This window comes from Bubalus bubalis, chromosome 1 (assembly GCF_019923935.1).
Source record: "Bubalus bubalis isolate 160015118507 breed Murrah chromosome 1, NDDB_SH_1, whole genome shotgun sequence".
Classification (NCBI taxonomy): domain Eukaryota; kingdom Metazoa; phylum Chordata; class Mammalia; order Artiodactyla; family Bovidae; genus Bubalus; species Bubalus bubalis.
In genome coordinates this window covers 129,739,013-129,757,678 of record NC_059157.1, presented here as the reverse complement: position 1 = coordinate 129,757,678, position 18,666 = coordinate 129,739,013, and the positions used below count along the sequence as shown (strand labels likewise).

General features: G+C 37.5%; 1 protein-coding gene and 1 non-coding gene across 2 annotated transcripts in view; one reads left to right on the top strand and one right to left on the bottom strand.

Moving 5' to 3' along the window:
• The first annotated feature begins 3,744 nt into the window (after positions 1-3,744).
• Positions 3,745-18,666, top strand: part of LOC102408170 (39S ribosomal protein L51, mitochondrial-like) — a 35,580-nt gene continuing 20,658 nt past the window's right edge. The window contains exon 1 of the mRNA XM_044945488.2: positions 3,745-4,048. Within this exon, the coding sequence (XP_044801423.2) occupies positions 3,745-4,048 (304 nt within the window). The remainder of the gene's footprint in view (positions 4,049-18,666) is intronic.
• TRNAS-GGA lies at positions 7,211-7,282 on the bottom strand. The gene has a single exon. It is a non-coding gene; the product is annotated as a tRNA-Ser (tRNA).

The window sequence follows — 18,666 nt, the reverse complement described above, 5'->3', positions numbered from 1 at the left end:
AGGAGACACAGGTTTGATCCATGGATCAGGAAGATCCCTGGAGAAGGAAATGGCAACCCACACCAGTATTCTCGTCTGGAGAATTCCATGGACAGAGGAGCCTGATGGGCTACAGTCCATGGGGTCGCATAAGAGTTGGACATGACTTAGCAACTAAACAACAAAACACCTCAATAGAACTGAAGAAAAAAAGAAAACATCACTTCTTCATTATGCAGTTACCTTCTTCCAAGGAGCTGAAGTCACTTGAATCCACGCATTCAAAGCAAATGGCAAATACACTGGGCCAATTCTACATACAAAAAGTTATGGCAATAATTCGCAGAAAATTTATCCAGATCACTGTAAGTTTTAATTGAGCCCATTATGTTGCTAACACTGTTAGAGCCTCTAGGAGTAACAGACAAAAAGAGAAAGGGAGACAGGGAATAGAAAGAAGAGAAGTAGCATGTTCTTGTCCTAAAGGAGCTTGTAATGCACTGGGGAACCCCTCAGAATGTTAGTTTGAAAATGAGCAAGTACCAGATTCTCAGTTGGTCCCTCCGCCTTCACTTCTCACTGCACTCTATCCATTCACCATACAGCATACAGCAATCTGAATGATTGCTTAAAAACCTAAATCAGAGCTTGTACTGTGAAACTGAATATCTTGTCATAGCTTCCTATTTCACTTACCAGGAAAAAAAGAAAAAGTACAGTCCTCACAAAGGCTTAGATGTCCGAGACCTGCCAACTTCTGAGACCCCATCTCCTACCACACATCTTCACTTTCGCTAGCCTCAGACCGACTGGTCTTCTTTCTATTCCTCAGTCATCCAAGCTCTTACCTACCTTTGGGCCTTTGTACTGACCAGTCCCTCCCCTGACACAGCTGGCTGCTGGTTTTCAGTAGGCTCTTAGATCCTGTGTTGCCCACGGAAAAAGCCTTCCCTAACCGTGCAGCATAAGCCAGCCACTCATCCCACTTGCCACACTCTCTGACATGCGTTTTCTTCGCAGCGCTTTTCACCATCTGAAACTGTCATATGTACTTGTGTCCTTATTTATTGCTTGTTTCCTCCTACTAGAAACTCAACTATACGAAAATACAAACCATGCCTGTGTTGTTACTCACCACACATACTTGGCTTCAATAACTATTTTTGAATGGAAGGCAGACAGAAAGGAGCATGTTAGTGTTGACTATAAAGTTATCCAAGAAGACTCCAAGAATTCAATGGGCCTTGAAAGACAGATAGTGGTAAACTGCTCAGAATCTGATCAGGTTAACTCTCCTTCACTCTTTCCCACTAAAGCCTATATCCCTCAGCATCTGAAAAAGTCAAAGTAACCCAGAAAGCACGTGCCAAATGCTTATTGAATTGAATAGCTATTTTTGAACAATCCCACGTGGTGTATATCACTTGAATAGAAGACTGGTATTGGGTTCACAGAGGTTTTTCTAGTTCAGGGCAGCAGTGTCCCAGATAGAGCCTGCTCTATGTCTAGAGTAAGGACAAAATGAAGCAGAGCTACAGGTAACCCAAACTGGTGTTGCTATAAACAAGGAAAAGAAATATACTCCAAGTGAGCTCCTTTCCCTCTCTAACTCTCAAGCCTAACTCTACAAAAATACATACAATATGCAGTATCTTCAAATTTTGTGACTTAAATGCTGTACTGTTTGCCTTAGGTAAGTTTTTGGCTCCTGTGTCATGCTTTTATTTCTGGGAATGCTTACTTAGCAAAGAAAAGAAATCTAAGGCTTAATGTCTCTCTCCATTAGATATCCATATTCCAAAGTTTTAAATTGCACCCCGTTTCCATCCCATGGTCCCTAACACTCTGTCATTTCAACCACAACCAGATGGGATACCAAAGGGGATTACATGTTCATTTGGAATGAGATATGTGCAGAAAACCCCTTAAGAAACTAAGATCCTTTTTCTATTCATTAATAATAATGTACAAGAAAAGAAAAGGGCAAATGGAAGAGCAGCAAGAAGCGTTTATTAGTTGTTTGGGAACTAGGGACTTGGCAGATCTTCTCTGGTATGACAACAGGTCTTGAGCCTAGTGTTTGTCAGACTAAGACTAAAATTGCAATGCCTTTTTACTTGACATATTATGTCCTAGAAAAAAACTCCAAGGAACAACTTGCTAAATATATTTTATGTCTAAAATATATAAAACTGTGTCAAATCTTAGCTTGCACAGCTATAGCTAATTAATTTGTGTATGTGATAAAGTGTTTAAAAATACTTACAAAATTATTTTTTTAACTTTTGAAAATCAAAAAGTAGTCACACACAAATATACTTTTGATTTGGAGAGGGCACATATGATTTGCCACATAAGTGACAAAAGATTAAATTCTTATGTAAAACACAGTTTAAATTAATTAGAAAAAGACAACTCACAATAATCGATAACTGAACAATATGAAAAAAGCAACTGACACAAGAAGAAATTCAAATGTCCTGCTAACATTTATTCATCTTTTCCTTAATCAGTCAACAAATATTTATTGAGTACCAAATATGTACCTGGTATTACCCAAGACACCAAACTGATTGATGAGCAAAAACTGGCCCTGTTTTGAAAGAACTCATAATATATTAAACCCAATTCATAATCAAAGAAATTCAAATTAAAATGGTGTCTTACCTATTAATTCCTTAAATTTACATTCTATAAATTCAGCAAGATACACTAAGTAGTTTAAATTTTTTCACATGCTTATCTTGCTAATTCCATACCTGGGCATTTTTCCTAAGGGAATAATCAGAAAGATGCAAACAGACTATGTGTAACTATGTTAATTGTGCTATTCTGGGATCCACCTTAATGTTCAACGATTGGTAATGTTTTCTGGAAATTTTTTATGTCATTAGAAAATTCTCAGAAAAAAAGTGTGGCTGAAAAAAAAAATCATACAAAACTGGAATACCAATAGCATAATATCGATGCACAAATATATCCATATTCTACATTTTCTAAAGTTAAAGTGTTAGTCTAATATTAAGGAAAAAGTGTTTTTAAAATAACCAACAACCAACATAAATCCTTTTAACAAGGATGCCATCTTATAAGGATGCCATCTTGTTTGCCAAATAAACCGTCTAAATATTCTCTTTTCAGTGTTCACAATTTGAATCTATTTTGGAGTATACAGAGGCTAGGAAAATCCTAATGTTAGAAGCAATACAAATCAACCCTCTTAGTTGTCTGACAATAAAATGCTGCATTATTTAAATTGTTCTGAAAGGAAAGTTCAAAGTTTAGCTTGACAGTCACCTCTGCCTTTATACAATAAACACAGCCTATAGCACCATTTAAAAACCACAGACCACCGACTTGGACTCAGGACCGGGATTTTCTCCGTTTAGCCCTGACCCTCAAAGGTCCCCAGCGCCACGCCGTCTGCAGATGGCATACCCCCAAAGGGAAGCGCGCGACTCCACTTCCTGCCTGGGGGCGGCACTTGGGGCCCTCGCAGGGATTTCAGAAACCTGTTCGAGCCGTTTCTTGTAGGGCTGAACCTTGTAATTTGGTAAACATTTATTTAGCTCTCTGAGAACTCCGAACTAATCACTGCCACTTCTCTTTAATAATAAATGGTGAACTTCAAACGCAGCAGAATCAACCAACTCATCAGCGCTCGCCGGGAGGTGCAAAACTGCAGCCGGCCAGCGGACATGAAAGACTGAACATTTCCTGTTCCAGCCCCCGGCGGCCCAGAATAAACTTAAACCAAGTGGGAAGATGTTGGTGCGGTCGCCCCCAGCGCGCGGGCCGCGGGAGCTCGAGATCCATCTGTCCGAGGCCGGGCGCGCCGCCCCTTCCCCTTTCGCCCCAGGAACCCTCAAAGCCCGCAGCTCTGCCGGCTCCACAATCTGGGCTGCTGCCCTTCTGGGCTTTTTATGCTGCCTTTTAAATGTGTTGTTCAGCTGCAAGCCAATTAGCCCTTTCCGTTTGCCCGGGGAGCGGTGGGAGCGCTCGGAGCGCCCCTCACTAGCGGAAACGCAACGGCTCCCTCGGCGGAGCTCCCGGGCTCAGAAGGGAGTCGGTACGCCTGGCGGCGTTGACGCCAGCCTTCCAGGGTTTGGTCCTCAGTCTTTTTTAATATACTAGAAAAGACAAGAGTCTCCCCTTTTAATGGTTTCATTTTGTAATGTGAGAAACAAACTTTAAGGTCCATCCTATACACTCGTATTTGATTCAACAAAGCTACACGGTCCCACCTTCATCCACTGCTGATTTGGAAATGCTATCAAGCCTTTGGAAATACTAAAAGATTTTTCTCCCAGACACAGGGATAAAGATAATGACCTGACTCATATTTGTCTAAAATTCTGTTTATCCAAGATGTATTTTTGAATTCTGGACTGCCCATTCTGATGAAGGCACGAGTGTTTGAGGTAGAGCTGACTCTAAATTTCTGATAAACCATAATAAAGCTTTGAATGAGAAATGTTTTACCCGCAATGTATTCTTTATTTTGTATAATTATTTCATCTGTGTATAATGGAGACCCAAACAGATCTGAAGTCCGATTTGTTCTCAAACTTAACACATTTCTGTTAATTTTTTTAAAAATGAATTAATTTAGAAGAAGTTGCTGGAACCATAGGGGTTGGTGTTAAAATAGCTGCGCATCATTCTCAAAGAGCCCTGCTAAATGTACTTTCAATTTTACTCAATAATCCCTAGATATGGAGAGGAGATGAGAAGCACTTGATCTCTAACGGCTCACAGAAGCGACCCTGCGTGCATTTTCAGTGATGAGCTTGGAGTGCCCCTCTGTGGAACGAGGTGAGCACTACAATTTCTCTCACTGGTGAGATTATGGTTGCTGCTGACTTGGACGGAGAAGGCAATGGCAACCCACTCCAGTACTCTTGCCTGGAAAATCCCATGGACGGAGGAGCCTGGTAGGCTGCAGTCCATGAAGTCGCTAAGAGTCGGACACGACTGAGCGACTTCACTTTCACTTTTCACTTCCATGCATTGGAGAAGGAAATGGCAGCCCACTCCAGTGTTCTTGCCTGGAGAATCCCAGGGACGGGGGAGCCTGCTGGGCAGCCATCTATGGGGTCGCAGAGTCCGACACGACTGAAGCGACTTAGCAGCAGCAGCAGCTGACTTGGAAACCTTGTAGTTCTTCACTTCTGCACACATGAGGGCAGATGTTACTTTACTGTTAAAATCTGTGAGTTTAGTCTCACTCCTTTTCTTCCATGAAACATAAATACACAAGTGAATGAATGAATGAATCCTTTTGTCTTTCTTTCAAAAGCTTTGCATTTATTTTCTTGCAAAACCCATAGCCGTGTTAGTCCCCATTCTGACATTTAAAAGCAGATAGAATGAAATGACAAGGAGCACAAATAGGTGTTATCTTATGTCCCAGGTCTCAGAAATTGGCAGTGGCTGCCACAGAGGGAGACTGTAGCCAAGTGTTGGCTCAGAAGGAAGGATGATGTGATGAGTGAGCAGGATGCAAAAAAGAAGTTAATCACTCTGTGACCTAGGAGCTGAAACCTGTCTTACTGATATATAACACTTCTAGCCATTGGTTAATTGTCACTGAATTTATTTAATGCATTTCAGTCTTTGTTTTCATCTCAAAAGAAAAATAGTATATTTACTGTTTACCCTGCCAAATAATAAACTCCATTTTTATTTATGTGATAATAAATTAAAAGGGGCTTTCCAGGTGGCACTAGTGGTAAAGAACCCACCTGCCAATGCAGGAGACATAAGAGACATGGGTTCAGTTCCTGGGTAGGGAAGATCCCCTGGAGAAGGGGGATCTTCCTGTATTCTTGCCTGGAGAATCCCATGAACAGAGGAGTCTGGAGAGCTACAGTCAAGAGGGTCACAAAGTGTCAGACACAACTTCTTGGAACACTTATTGGCTAGAAGTCATATGTTCAAGTTATACTCTAAATAGAAATATTATCATTAGGATGCTTTTAACTGCAAGTAAACAAAATCCACATCTGTCTTATACAATAAAGGTGATGCATTGGCTCATGTAACTGAAAATTCCAGTTCAAGCTTTAAGCAAGAGTTGATCCAGGGGCTCCAAATAGTGTCACCAAAATGTTAGTTTCTTTCCATTTTTCTGCTTTATCTTCCCAGGTACCATCTTCACCCTAAAGGTGAATTAATGAAATCACCAACATTATCATTACTGTATGAAGAAGGTCACTCAATGTTCTCTAAGAAGGAATAACAGATAAAGTAACAAAGTTGTTTGAATCAAGATATTTTTTCATGAAATAATCTATAGATTAAGTCATTTAAGGAAAAAAGTTTTGTTGAGAGCCTGTTGAGGCCCATCATGGAGGAAACTGTCCTCCTTTTATCTTTTTCTTTAATTGAAATATAGTTGATTTGTAATATTGTATTAGTTTAGTTCCAGGTATACAGGAAAGTAATTCAGTTGCTTTTTTTCAGATTATTTTCTGTTATCAGTTCAGTTCAGTTCAGTCGCTCAGTCGTGTCCGACTCTTTGCGACCCCATGAATTGCAGCACACCAGGCCTCCTTGTCCATCACCAACTCCCAGAGTTCACTCAAACTCACGTCCATCGAGTCAGTGATGTCATCCAGCCATCTCATCCTCTGTCGTCCCCTTCTCCTCCTGCCCCCAATCCCTCCCAGCATCAGAGTCTTTTCCAATGAGTCAACTCTTCGCATGAGGTGGCCAAAGTACTGGAGTTTCAGCTAGGTTATTACAGTATACTGAATATAATTCCCTGTCTATATAGTAAATCTTTGTTGCTTATCTACTTTTAATTTAACAGTTTGTATCTGTTAATCTCATGTTCCTAATTTTTCCCTCCCACTTCCTCTTTGGTAACTATAAGTTTGTTTTCTATGCCTATGAGTTTATTTCTGTTTTGTATATAGATTCATTTGTATTATTTTTTATCCCACATAAAGTGATATCACATATTATTTGCCTTTCTCTGTCTGACTTACTTCACTTAGTATGATAATCTCTAGGTCCATCCATGTTGTTGCAAATGACATTATTTCATTCCTTTTTATGGCTGAGTAATATCCCCTGTTGTGTGTATATATGAAAGTGAAAGTGAAGTCGCTCAGTCGTGTCCGACTCTCTGTGACCCCATGGACTGTAGCCTACCAGGCTCCTCCCTCCATGGGATTCTCCAGGCAAGAGTACTGGAGTGGGTTGCCATTTCCTTCTCCAGGGGATCTTCCCAACCCAGGGATTGAACCCGGGTCTCCTGCATTCCAGGCAGACGCTTTAACCTCTGAGCCACCAGGGAAGCCCATATGTATATGTATATGTATATGTATATGTATATGTATATGTATATATATATATACACACAACATCTTCTTAAACCAATCAACAGTTGTTGGGCATTTAAGTTGTTTCCATATCTTGGCTATTGTAAGTAGTGCTGCTATGCACATTGAGTGCATTATCTTTTCAAATTAGAGCTTTTGTCTTTTCTGGATATATGCCCAGGAAAGGGATTGCAGGATCATGTATTAGCTTTAGTTTTAGTTTTTTAAGGAATTTCCATACTTTTTTCCTTAGTGGCTGCACCAATTTATATTTCCAACAATAGTGTAAGAGAGTTCCCTCTTCTCCACACCCTCTCCAGCATTTACTATTTGTAGAATTTTTAATGATAACCATTCTAACTGGTATAAGGTAATACCTCATTATGATTACGATTTGCATTTCTCTAATAATTAGTGATGTTAAGCATCTTTTCATGTTGTCCATCTTTTCATATTGTCCATCTGTATATCTTCTTTGGGCTTCCCTCATAGATCAGTTGGTAAAGAATCTGCCTGCAATATGGAAGACATGGGTTCAATCCCTGGATTGGGAAGATCCCCAGAGAAGGGAAAAGCTACCCATTCCAGTATTCTGGCCTGGAGAATTCCATGGACTGTATAGTCCATGAGGTTGCAAAGAGCTGGACACTACTGAGAGACTTTCACTTTCACTATGTCTTCTTTGGGCAAATGTCTGTTTAGGTCTTCTGCCCATTTTTGATTGGGTTATTTGTGGTTTGTTTGTTTGTTAATTTTTTAATTGAGTCGTATGAGCTGTTTGTATATTTTGGATATTAATCCCTTGTCAGTCATTTCATTTACAAATATTTTCTCCCACTCTGTAGATCATCTTTTAGTTTTGTTGATGGTTTCTTTTTATGTGCAAAAGATTTTAAGTTTGATTTGGTCCCTTTTGTTTATTTTTGTTAATATTTTTGCCTTGGAAGGCTGACCTAAGAATATATTGATATGATTTCTGTCCAAGAAAGTATTGTCTATGTTCTCTTCCAGGAATTTTATGGTGTCATGTCTTGTATTTTGGTCTTTAAACCATTTTGAGTTTATTTTTGTATATAGTATGAGGGACTGTCCTAATTTCACTGATTTATATGTAGCTGTCCAGCTTTCCCTATGCCATGTGTTGAAGAGACTGTCTTTTCTCCATTGTACACCTTTGACTCCTTTGTTGAAGATTAATTGACAATAGATGTGTGAGTTTATTTCTGGGCTTTTTATTCTGTTTCATTCATCTATGTGCCTGTCTTTGTGCCAATACCATGCTGTTTTGATTACTGTCACTTTGCAATATTGTCTGAGGTCTGAAAGAGTTATACTTCCAGCTTTGTTCTTTTTCCTCAGAATTACTTTGGCAATTCTGAGTCTTTTATAGATTTTAGGATTATTTGTACTAGTTCTGTGGAAAATGTCAAGGGTATTTTGATAGGATTCACATTAAATCTGTAGATTGTTTTGGGCAGTGTGGCCATTTTAACAATGGTGTTTCTTCCAAAACAATAGCATGGAGTGTCTTTCCATTTCTTTGAGTTATCAACTTCCTTTATCAATGTTTTGTGGTTTTTAATGTATAGGTCTTTCACCTCCTTGATTAAGTTGATTCCTATATTGCTGGGGTATTTTTGTTTTTTTTTTAATTTTACACTTTTTTTTTTTTGGTTGCATTGGGTCTTTGTTGCTGTGCACAGGCTTTCTCTAGTTGCAGTACACAGGCTTCTCATTGCAATGGCTTCTCTTGTTGTGGAGCACAGGCTCTAGGCTCATGGGCTTCAGTAGTTGCAGCTCACGGGCTCTAGAGCACAATCTCAATTGTTGTGGCACACAGGCTTAGCTGCTCTGAGGCATGTGGAATCTTCCCTGACCAGAGATCGAACCTGTGTCCCCTGCTTTGGCAGGCAGATTCCCATCCACAGTACCACCAGGGAAGTCCTTTGGCATGATATTTAATGGGATTTTGTTCTGACATTTCATTGTTAAGAAATGCAACATATTTCTGTATATTAATCTTGTATTTTGCTACCTTGTTGAGTTCATTTATTAGTTCTAATAGTTTTTGTGTGGTGACTTTAGAGGTTTCTATATAGAGCATCATGTCATCTGCAAATAGTGACAGTTTTATCTCTTCCATTCCAGTTTAAATACCTTTTTTTAATTTTTCGTATCTGGATTTCTTGTCTGTGGCTAATAGCCTCCCTTATTCTACTGTACACTGTTTAATGTGGTGGTGAGAGAAAGCTGTGATGAATACTAAAATATACCCTACCTTCATATATTACACCAGACTGATAGCGCTAGGAGAAACCTTAGCGAACACTTGGTCTTGCATCTTTGGTGTACTAGGAAACTAACTAAGACCCAGAGATGGGGGGTAAACATAAAGTTAATTTTATGAGAACTGAAGAGACACTTTAAAATGTGAACAAGGGGGCTTCTCTGGTGGCTCAGTGATAAAGAATCTGCCTGTCAATGCAGGAGACTTGGGTTCAATCCCTGGTCTGGGAAGATCCCACGTGCCACAGTGCAACTAAGCCAGTGAGCCACAACTGCTGAGCTCACGTGCCACAACTGTTGAAGCCCATGTGCCCTGGAGCCTGTGTTCCACAACAGGAGAAGCCACTGTAATGAGAAACCCAAGCACTGCAACTAGAGAGCTGCCCCTACTTGCCACAACTAAAGAAAAACCCAAACAGCAATGAAGACCCAGCATGGCCAAAAATAAACAGATAACATTTTTTTAATAAAATGTGAATAAGGATCAAGCCTCTGCATGACCACACGTGTTTATCTGTCAACAAATAGCACCTGAAAATCAGTCTTACCTAGAGATTCAACCGTCCAGACCAATTTGCCATGCCCTCCATGAAGACTCTGTTGTGCAATTTCAAAAAGTAATCTCCCTTCAATCTGCTACTCACAGCTTCTTCTTACCTTAACATAGTATTTTCTGAATTGAGATACACATAAGTCAAAGAATACATTGTATTTTGTAGAACAAATATAGCTGGTATTTCAAGCTGTTGATTTCACGACCATTATTGTTCATAAGAAGACTATAGTTGATGTATCAGTGGTGTTCTACCTTATACAGCACATGTTTAACTTTAAGTATACAATTCAGAGATACCTGCAAAACTTTAAAATAGTCAAATTTACACACTGCTGTATTCACAGAAAAAAACTTTGACTGCTTTGGATATGGGCTTCCCTGGTGGCTCAGAGGTAAAGAATCCATCTGCAATGCAGGTGACACAGGAGACAGTAGTTTGATCCCTGGGTTGAAAAGGTCCCCTGGAGGAGGACATGGCAACCCACTATAGTATTCTTGCCTGGAGAATCCCATAGACAGAGCAGCCTAGCAGGCTACAGTCCATGGGGTCACAAAGAGCTAGACACAACTGAAGCAACTGAGCAGAAACGCATGCTCTGGGTGTGTATGAAGATTTAAGAGAAAAATGTTGTAAAATTTTAAATCCTGTCAATCTCATTAATGCCAAGTTGTTGATCTCTTTGCTTTTTTATTTAACTTTTTAGAGAGATGGAGCTCATTGGCCTTCATTCAGTAACGTTCTCATGCTTCTATTTGCTTTGTAAGAAACTCCAAGTCTTTTCTCTATGTAATCTTCAATCTGCCAAATTGTATACACAACTTGTGTTTGTGTTAAAAGATACTTGCTCATTTGAACATTCTAAATCTAACCCTCCATGGCAAGTTTGCATTCCATATGCAAGATAAAGTGAATGGGAAGATCATAAAACTGGGGCTGTGAGGAACACTGCTTAATCATGGTGAATAAGATAGGTTTTGTTGTCTGAATTACCTTTTTTTAACCCAGCTGAAGATCTAGTTGTAATTTTTTTAATCTTATTAAACAGACACTTGAGAAAAAAAGCTTCAGATTTCCTTTTCTGGAAGTAAGAGGAGCTAATATTCTGAGAGGGCCTCCCACCAAAAAACAAGTAGATCCTGATAAGCCATCCTTTATTGCAAGAAAAAAAGGTAATTTTTCAGGATACTCTCTCCAAAAATAAATTTCAAGAATGCAGAATGATGCGCAGTATTAAGAAGGGAAAGGTAGAGTGGCCTAAAGGCACAAGCCAATATTAGAGCTGTGATATCAGCTGGACCAAGTCTTGGGCTAGAAGCTACTATAAGAGTTGAACTTGAGAATCCCACATTAAGCTGATCTTCTCAAAGGAAACTGAAATGTTCCAGCTCAATGGTCTCCCTGTTGCCTAGCACAATCACAAATAAATATTCTCTTAAGAAAACTATCCCCATTGTATTACCAAAAGATCCATATTAAGAGAAAGCAAATATGGGCTCAAAACCAAAATCAGAAAATACACATGTAAAAAAGACACCATCATTGCAAGTCATCAAATAGATTCCAGTCCCTAAGGAATTCACATTTTGGAAATTGTCAGATACAGAATATAACATTTCTATATATAAATTGTTCAAATAATTAAACATGCTTTCACAGAACAAGTAATTGTTAAGGGATTATCAAAAATATTCTGCCAACTTGAAAAAAATGAAAATTAAAAAAACTTTTGGGAATAAAAAATGTAATTGTTGAAAAAGAAAATAGATGGTTTAGACTGCAGATTAAATCTAAATGAAAAGAGAATTGGTAAACTGGAAGATATATCTGAAAGAATATCCAGAATCCCATATAGAGAAAAAAGAAGATAAAAATTAATATGTAAAATATCATGTATGAAACGAGTTGCCAGTCCAGGTTCGATGCATGATACTGGATGCTTGGGGCTGGTGCACTGGGACGACCCAGAGGGATGGAATGGGGAGGGAGGAGGGAGGAGGGTTCAAGATGGGGAACACATGTATACCTGTGGCGGATTCATTTTGATATTTGGCAAAACTAATACAGTTATGTAAAGTTTAAAAATAAAATAAAATTTAAAAAAAAAAAGATAGCAAAAAAAAAAGAAAAAAAAATTAATATAGAGATTGAAAGTTATAGAGAATAAAATGAAAGACTTTAAAATACATCCATTCAGAATCCTAGAGAAGAAAATAGAATGGAGGAACTGCAATATTTGGAGAGAAAATGATCAAGGAATTTCCAAAATTGATGAGATACATAAACTCAGAAGTATCAGTAAAGGAAGCTGATATATAATAAACAAGATAAATAAAAAGAAACCGACAAAGATACATTGTAGTGAAATTGCAGATCACAAAAGACAAAAAGACTTTAAAAGCAACCTGATAAAGAATGATGTTTTCCTCTCAACCATACCGATAGAAAGCAAAAAGACAGGATCACTGAATCATGGAGAAAGCGAGGGAGTTACAGAAAAACATCTACTTCTGCTTCATTGACTATGCTAAAGACTTTGACTGTGTGGATCACAACAAACCGTGGAAAATTCTTAAAGAGATGGGAATACCAGACCACCGTTCCTGTCTCCTAAGAAATCTGTATGAAATCAAGAAAAAAACAGTTAGAACAAGACATCTAATAACTAACTGATTCAAAATTGAGAAAGGAGTACATCAAGGTTATATACTGTCACCTGGCTTATTTAACTTTTATATGGAGTACATCATGTGACTGCTGGGCTGGATGAATCACAAGCTGAAATCCAGGTTGCCAGAAGAAATATCAATAATCTCAGATATGCAGATGACATCACCCTAATGGCAGAAAGTGAAGAGGAACTAAAGAACCTCGTGATGAATGTGAAAGAGTGAAAAAGCTGGCTTAAAACTCAACATTCAAAATACTAAGATCATGGCAAATGGATGGGGAAAAAATGGAAACAGTGACAGACTTTATTTTCTTGGCCTCCAAAATCACGGCAGATGGTGACTGCAACCATGAAATTAAAAGATGCTTGCTTTTTGAAAGGAAAGTTGGGACAAACCTAGAGAGCATATTAAAAGGCAGAGACATCACCTTGCCAACAAAAGTCCATATAGTCAAAGCTGTAGTTTTTCCAGTACTCATGTATGGATAAGAGAATTGGTCCATAAAGAAGGTTGAGCCCTGAAAAACTGATGCTTTTGAATTGTGGTGCTGGAGAAAACTCTTGAGAGTACCTTGGACTACACAGAGATCAAACCAGTCAATACTAAGGGAATTCAACCCTGAATATTCATTGGAAGGACTGATAGTAAAGCTGAAGCTCCAGTGCTTTGGCAACCTGATGCAAAGAGCCAACTCGTTAGAAAAGACTCTGATGCTGAGAAAGCCTGAAAGCAAAAGGAGAAGGGAGCAGCAGAGAATTAGATGGTTTGGAAGCATCACCAACTCAGTAGACATGAATTTGAGCAAACTCCCAGAGGTAGTGGAGGACAGAGGAGCCTGATGCACTGCAGTCCATGGGGTTGCAAAGAGTCAGATACAACTTAGCAACTGAACAAGGGGAAAAATTAACTGTCAGCTTATAATTATGTATTCTGCAAAATTATCTTTTTGGAAATAATGAAAAAATGAAGACATTTTCAGTTGAACAAAAATCTAAAGAGTTTGCCATCAATAGTTTTAGGAACTTGTAAAGAATGTGCATTAGTAAGAAAGAAAGCTATTGTTAAAGAAAAGTCTAAAATGCAAATTATTAGTGAATAAATTGGTAAAGATGTAAATTTACATCTTTAATTTTAAATTAGCTCATTCAAGGAAGAAGAAGATTAGAAAGAAAGAAGGAAGGAGAGGTGGGGTTCTAATTTATAGTGTTTAAGCAATAAAATACATAACTAAAGTTCTAGACTTAAGTAGCATTTGGAGATTCTTCAGTCTCCAGATTTTGGTTTTGACTCATCAATGAGAAGTAAGTAGCTGATGGAAAAGTGTTCTAAGATCCTTGCATCTTGCATCGTTCAGGAGAATGTTTAACATATTAACTTAACTTTAGACTTACTTAAATTTAATATGCATGATACAATTTCAATAGTAATTACTAAAAGAATATTTCATCTTAACTGGATGAGGGGAAAATTCGTTAAGAAAAATTTTTAACTAAAAAATTGAATTAATCTTGAAAAGGAAAAGGAAGGAAAGAAGCAAGTGAAACAGAAAGGAGGAAAAAAAATTAATATTTGTTTATTTATTTACTTGGCACAGCCAAGTAGCATGCAGCATCTTTTACTTGAGGCATGTGGGATCTAGTTCTCTGACCAGGGATCAAACCCAAGTCTCCTGCCTTGGGAGGGCAGAGTATTAGGCACTGGACCACCAGGAAGGCCCCTAAGGAAAAATTTACATTGATAGAAACAAGTCCAATTATATCAATAATGACAATAAATATAAATGAATTAATTACAAGTTAAGAATTTATTTAATCTGTTTTTTCTTTAGCTAAAGCTAAAGAAAAAGTTTATAGTCACACCTAAAATATAAAAATGTTTATAGTCACACCTAAAATATAAAAATGTCAAAAGATTAAAAAAGAAATTCCAGACAATGCTAGAACAATGCATAGATCACTGCACTGATATTAGATAAAATATAAAACAAAGAGCATTATTGGGAATAGAGAAGGTTATTATATAATGGTAAAAGTTTTCAGTTCACTATGTAATTACAGCAAATTTAAATTTGAATGCACAGAATAAAATTGCCTCAAAATCATCATAGCATATGTTATCACACCTTTGTAATTATTGGTGGTCTAGAAGACAACATATTAATTTGAATAAAGAATGCTTGAAGAACAAGTATAACAAAATTGCTATAATTAACATATTTAAAATTAGATATCTAACAAGTAGAGAACACACATTCTTCTCAACCTCACAAGCAGTATTTCTTAAAATCCACACTCAACTCAGCCATAACACACGTCTCAATACATCTCAAAGAATCAGAATCGTGAAGACCATATTCTCTGGCAGCAATACAGTTGAAAAGATAAGGGATAATAATACAAATCTGATGGAAGACTGCAAATCACACATTCAAAAAGTCCTACGAATCCTAATCAGAATAACTACAAAGAAAAGCATAACCAGGATATCAGAGCAAAAGAGCTAAAAACAAAAGAAAAGGAGGAAATTTTTAAATCAGGCAAAACAAAAGACATTATCTTCAAAGGAGGAACAATAAGATGAACAGCCATCTTCTCAACAGAAACCATAAAAGTCAGAAGATAGTGTTCTTTTCTCAGTCTGATTGGAGGTGTGTCAATTTACTGATCTCCTCAAATAACCAGATTTTGATTTCACTGACCCATTTCCCCTGTTGTTTTCTGTTTCACTGATTTCTGCCATGTTTATTCCCTCCCCCACCCCTTATTCTGCTTACTTTGGGCTTGATTTTCTCTTCTTTTTCTGATTCCTTAAGCTTAGAAGCTGATAAAGGACATCCACAAAAAAGCTTACTTTTAATATCATTGTTACTGATAAAAGACTGAATGATTTCCCCCTCAGATCAGAAATGAGAGAAGGATGTCCACTCTCATTTCTGCTATTCTGCATCATAATGGAGACCCAAAGGACTAAAGCAAGAAAAAGAAATAAAAGACAGGCATATTGGAAATAAGCTTCCCCTTATTTGCAGAAGACATGATTTTCTATGGAGTAAATTTATATACCAAAAAAAAAAAAAGAAAAGAAAAAATGACTATAAAGTATGAGTTTTGTAAGATTGCAAGATACAGGTTCAATATAAAAAAAAATTCATTGTAACATTTCTGTAAAAAAGACATACAGATGGCCAACAAATACATGAAAAGATGCTCAACATCACTCATTATCAGAGAAATGCAAATCAAAACCACAGTGAGGTGCTTCTATCTCATGCTGGTCAAAGTAGCTGTCATCAAAAAGTCTACAAACAATAAATGCTGGAGAGAATGTGGAGAAAAGGGAACCCGCTTATACTGTTGGTGGGAATGCAAACTAGTACAGCCACTATGGAAAACAGTGTAGAGATTGCTTAAAAAACTGGACATAGAACTGCCATACAACCCAGCAATCCCACTGCTGGGCATACACACTGAGGAAACCAGAACTGAAAGAGACACATGTACCCCAATGTTCATTGCAGCACTGTTTATGATAGCTAGAACATGAAAGCAACCTGGATGTCCATCAGAAGACAAATGGATAAGGAAGTTATGGTACATATACACAATGGAATATTACTCCAAAGCTATAAAAAAAAAGAATGCATTTGAGTCAGTTCTAATGAGGTAGGCAAAACTGGAGCCTATTATACAGAATGAAGTAAGATCAAAAGAGAAGCACCAATACAGTATATTAACGCATATGTATGAATTTAGAAAGAGGGTAACGACAACCCTATATGCAGGACAGCAAAAGAGACATAGATGTAAAGAACAGACTTCTGGACTCTGTGGGAGAAGGCGAGGGTGGGACAATATGAAAGAATACCTTTGAAACATGTATATTACCATATGTAAAATAGATGACCAGTGCAAGTTCTATACATGAAGCACAGCCCTCAAAGTTGGTGCTCTGGGACAACCCAGAGGGATGGGGTGGGGAGGGAGGTCAGAGGGGAGTTCAGGATAGGGGGATGCCTGGACACCCATGCCTAATTCATGTTGATATATGGCGAAAATCACCACAATATTGTAATTAGCCTCCAATTTAATTATTTTTTTAAAAACTACATAAAAGCATAACATAGTAAACCCTGAAGATAAGCAGATACGCATTAGAAATGTTGATTCAAAATCAAGCATTTGATAATAATGTTAAGAGCATCATTTAATCATAAGAGTACTTCACTGTATTTATTAAGGATGAAATGAATTTTAAGAACTTAGGGAGAAAAACATCAAATGTAATTCTGTGTACCAGTAGAAGACAATTGAAAATTGAAATTTTAAAGCAGAATTGTTGACTATAGCATCAAAAAACATGAAATGCTTAGGAGTAAATCTAGCCAAATAGTACAAAAGCCATAGACTCTGGAAAGTATAAATGTACTGAGCTCACAGGTCAGAATATACAGTATTATTATGATATCACTTCTTGTCAAATGAATCTATAGATTCAACACATTCCCAATAAATATCACAGCAGGCTTTTTTGTAGAAATAGTTAAGCTGATTCCAAGTTTTACAAGGAAAAGAAAAGAGCTAGAACAACCTATTTCCTCATCAGCCACCAACAGAACCCCAATATCCAAATTTCATATATATCTCATGGTTTAGAACTTTCTCCCAACCAAATCTATTTGTCTTATTTGTATTCATTGCTTAACCCAGGAATGGGTACATTGTACCCATGACTGTACCCATGAAGGGGTACATTGAATGATTATCCATTCTTAAAACCATATGCAATCACATTGTCTTAAAAGCAATGGTTAACATAAATACATTTTATTAAAATAACTTTCCCATCTTGATTAGCTTGTTGGAAAGAATCAAGAAATTCACCTATCAATAAGTGAATTTTCCACACATTCAGTTTTTAAGAAAATAAAAGTGTAAATCTTTATTTTCGCACTCATAAGCAATAGAAGTAATGAGTGTATTCTTTTCCATATTTTTCACAGCAGCTTCTGTTACTAACATCTGCTGCTCTTTATGATGTTCATGTGAAAATATATACCAGTTATTGTAAGCTTTATCAAAAGAAAATAGAACAGGTTGAACAAAAACCTTAAAATGTGAATAGCAGGACCTTTTTTCCTTTGGGATCTATAGATTTAACACATTCCTACAGTAGTAGAATATAATGCCCTTTGCTATATAGTAGGATCTTGTTGTTTATGTACAGTATTTTCTATGTAGTAGTTTGTATCTACTAATTTCAAACTCCTAATTTATACCCCTACCCCGTTCCCCTTTGGCAACTGTATATTTGTTTTCTATGCCTGTGAATCTGTTTCTGTTTTATAAAAAGTTCATTTGTGTCATATGTTAGATTCTGCATATAAATGATAGCATATGTTATTTGTCTCTCTCTTTCTTACTTCACTTAGTGTGATAATCTCTAAGTCCATCATGTTGCTGCAAATGGCACTTCTTTTTTTTATGGCCGAGTAGTATTCCATGTATACCACACCTTTCATATCCTGTCATCTGTTGATGGGCATTTAGGTTCCTTCCATGTGTTGGCTCTTGTAAGTAACGCTGCTATTGAACACTGCAGTGTACATATCTTTTAAAATTAGAGTTTTCTCTGTATATATGCCCAAGAGTGGGATTGCTATGTCATATGGCAACTCTGCTTTTGGTTTTTTGAGGAACCTCCATACTGTTTTCCATGGTGTCTACACCAATTTACATTCCCACAAACAGTATAAAAGAGTTCCCTTTTCTCCACAGTTTCTCCAGCCTTTGTTATTTACAGACTTCTTAAGGATGGCCATTCTGACCAGTATGAGGTAGTACCTCATTG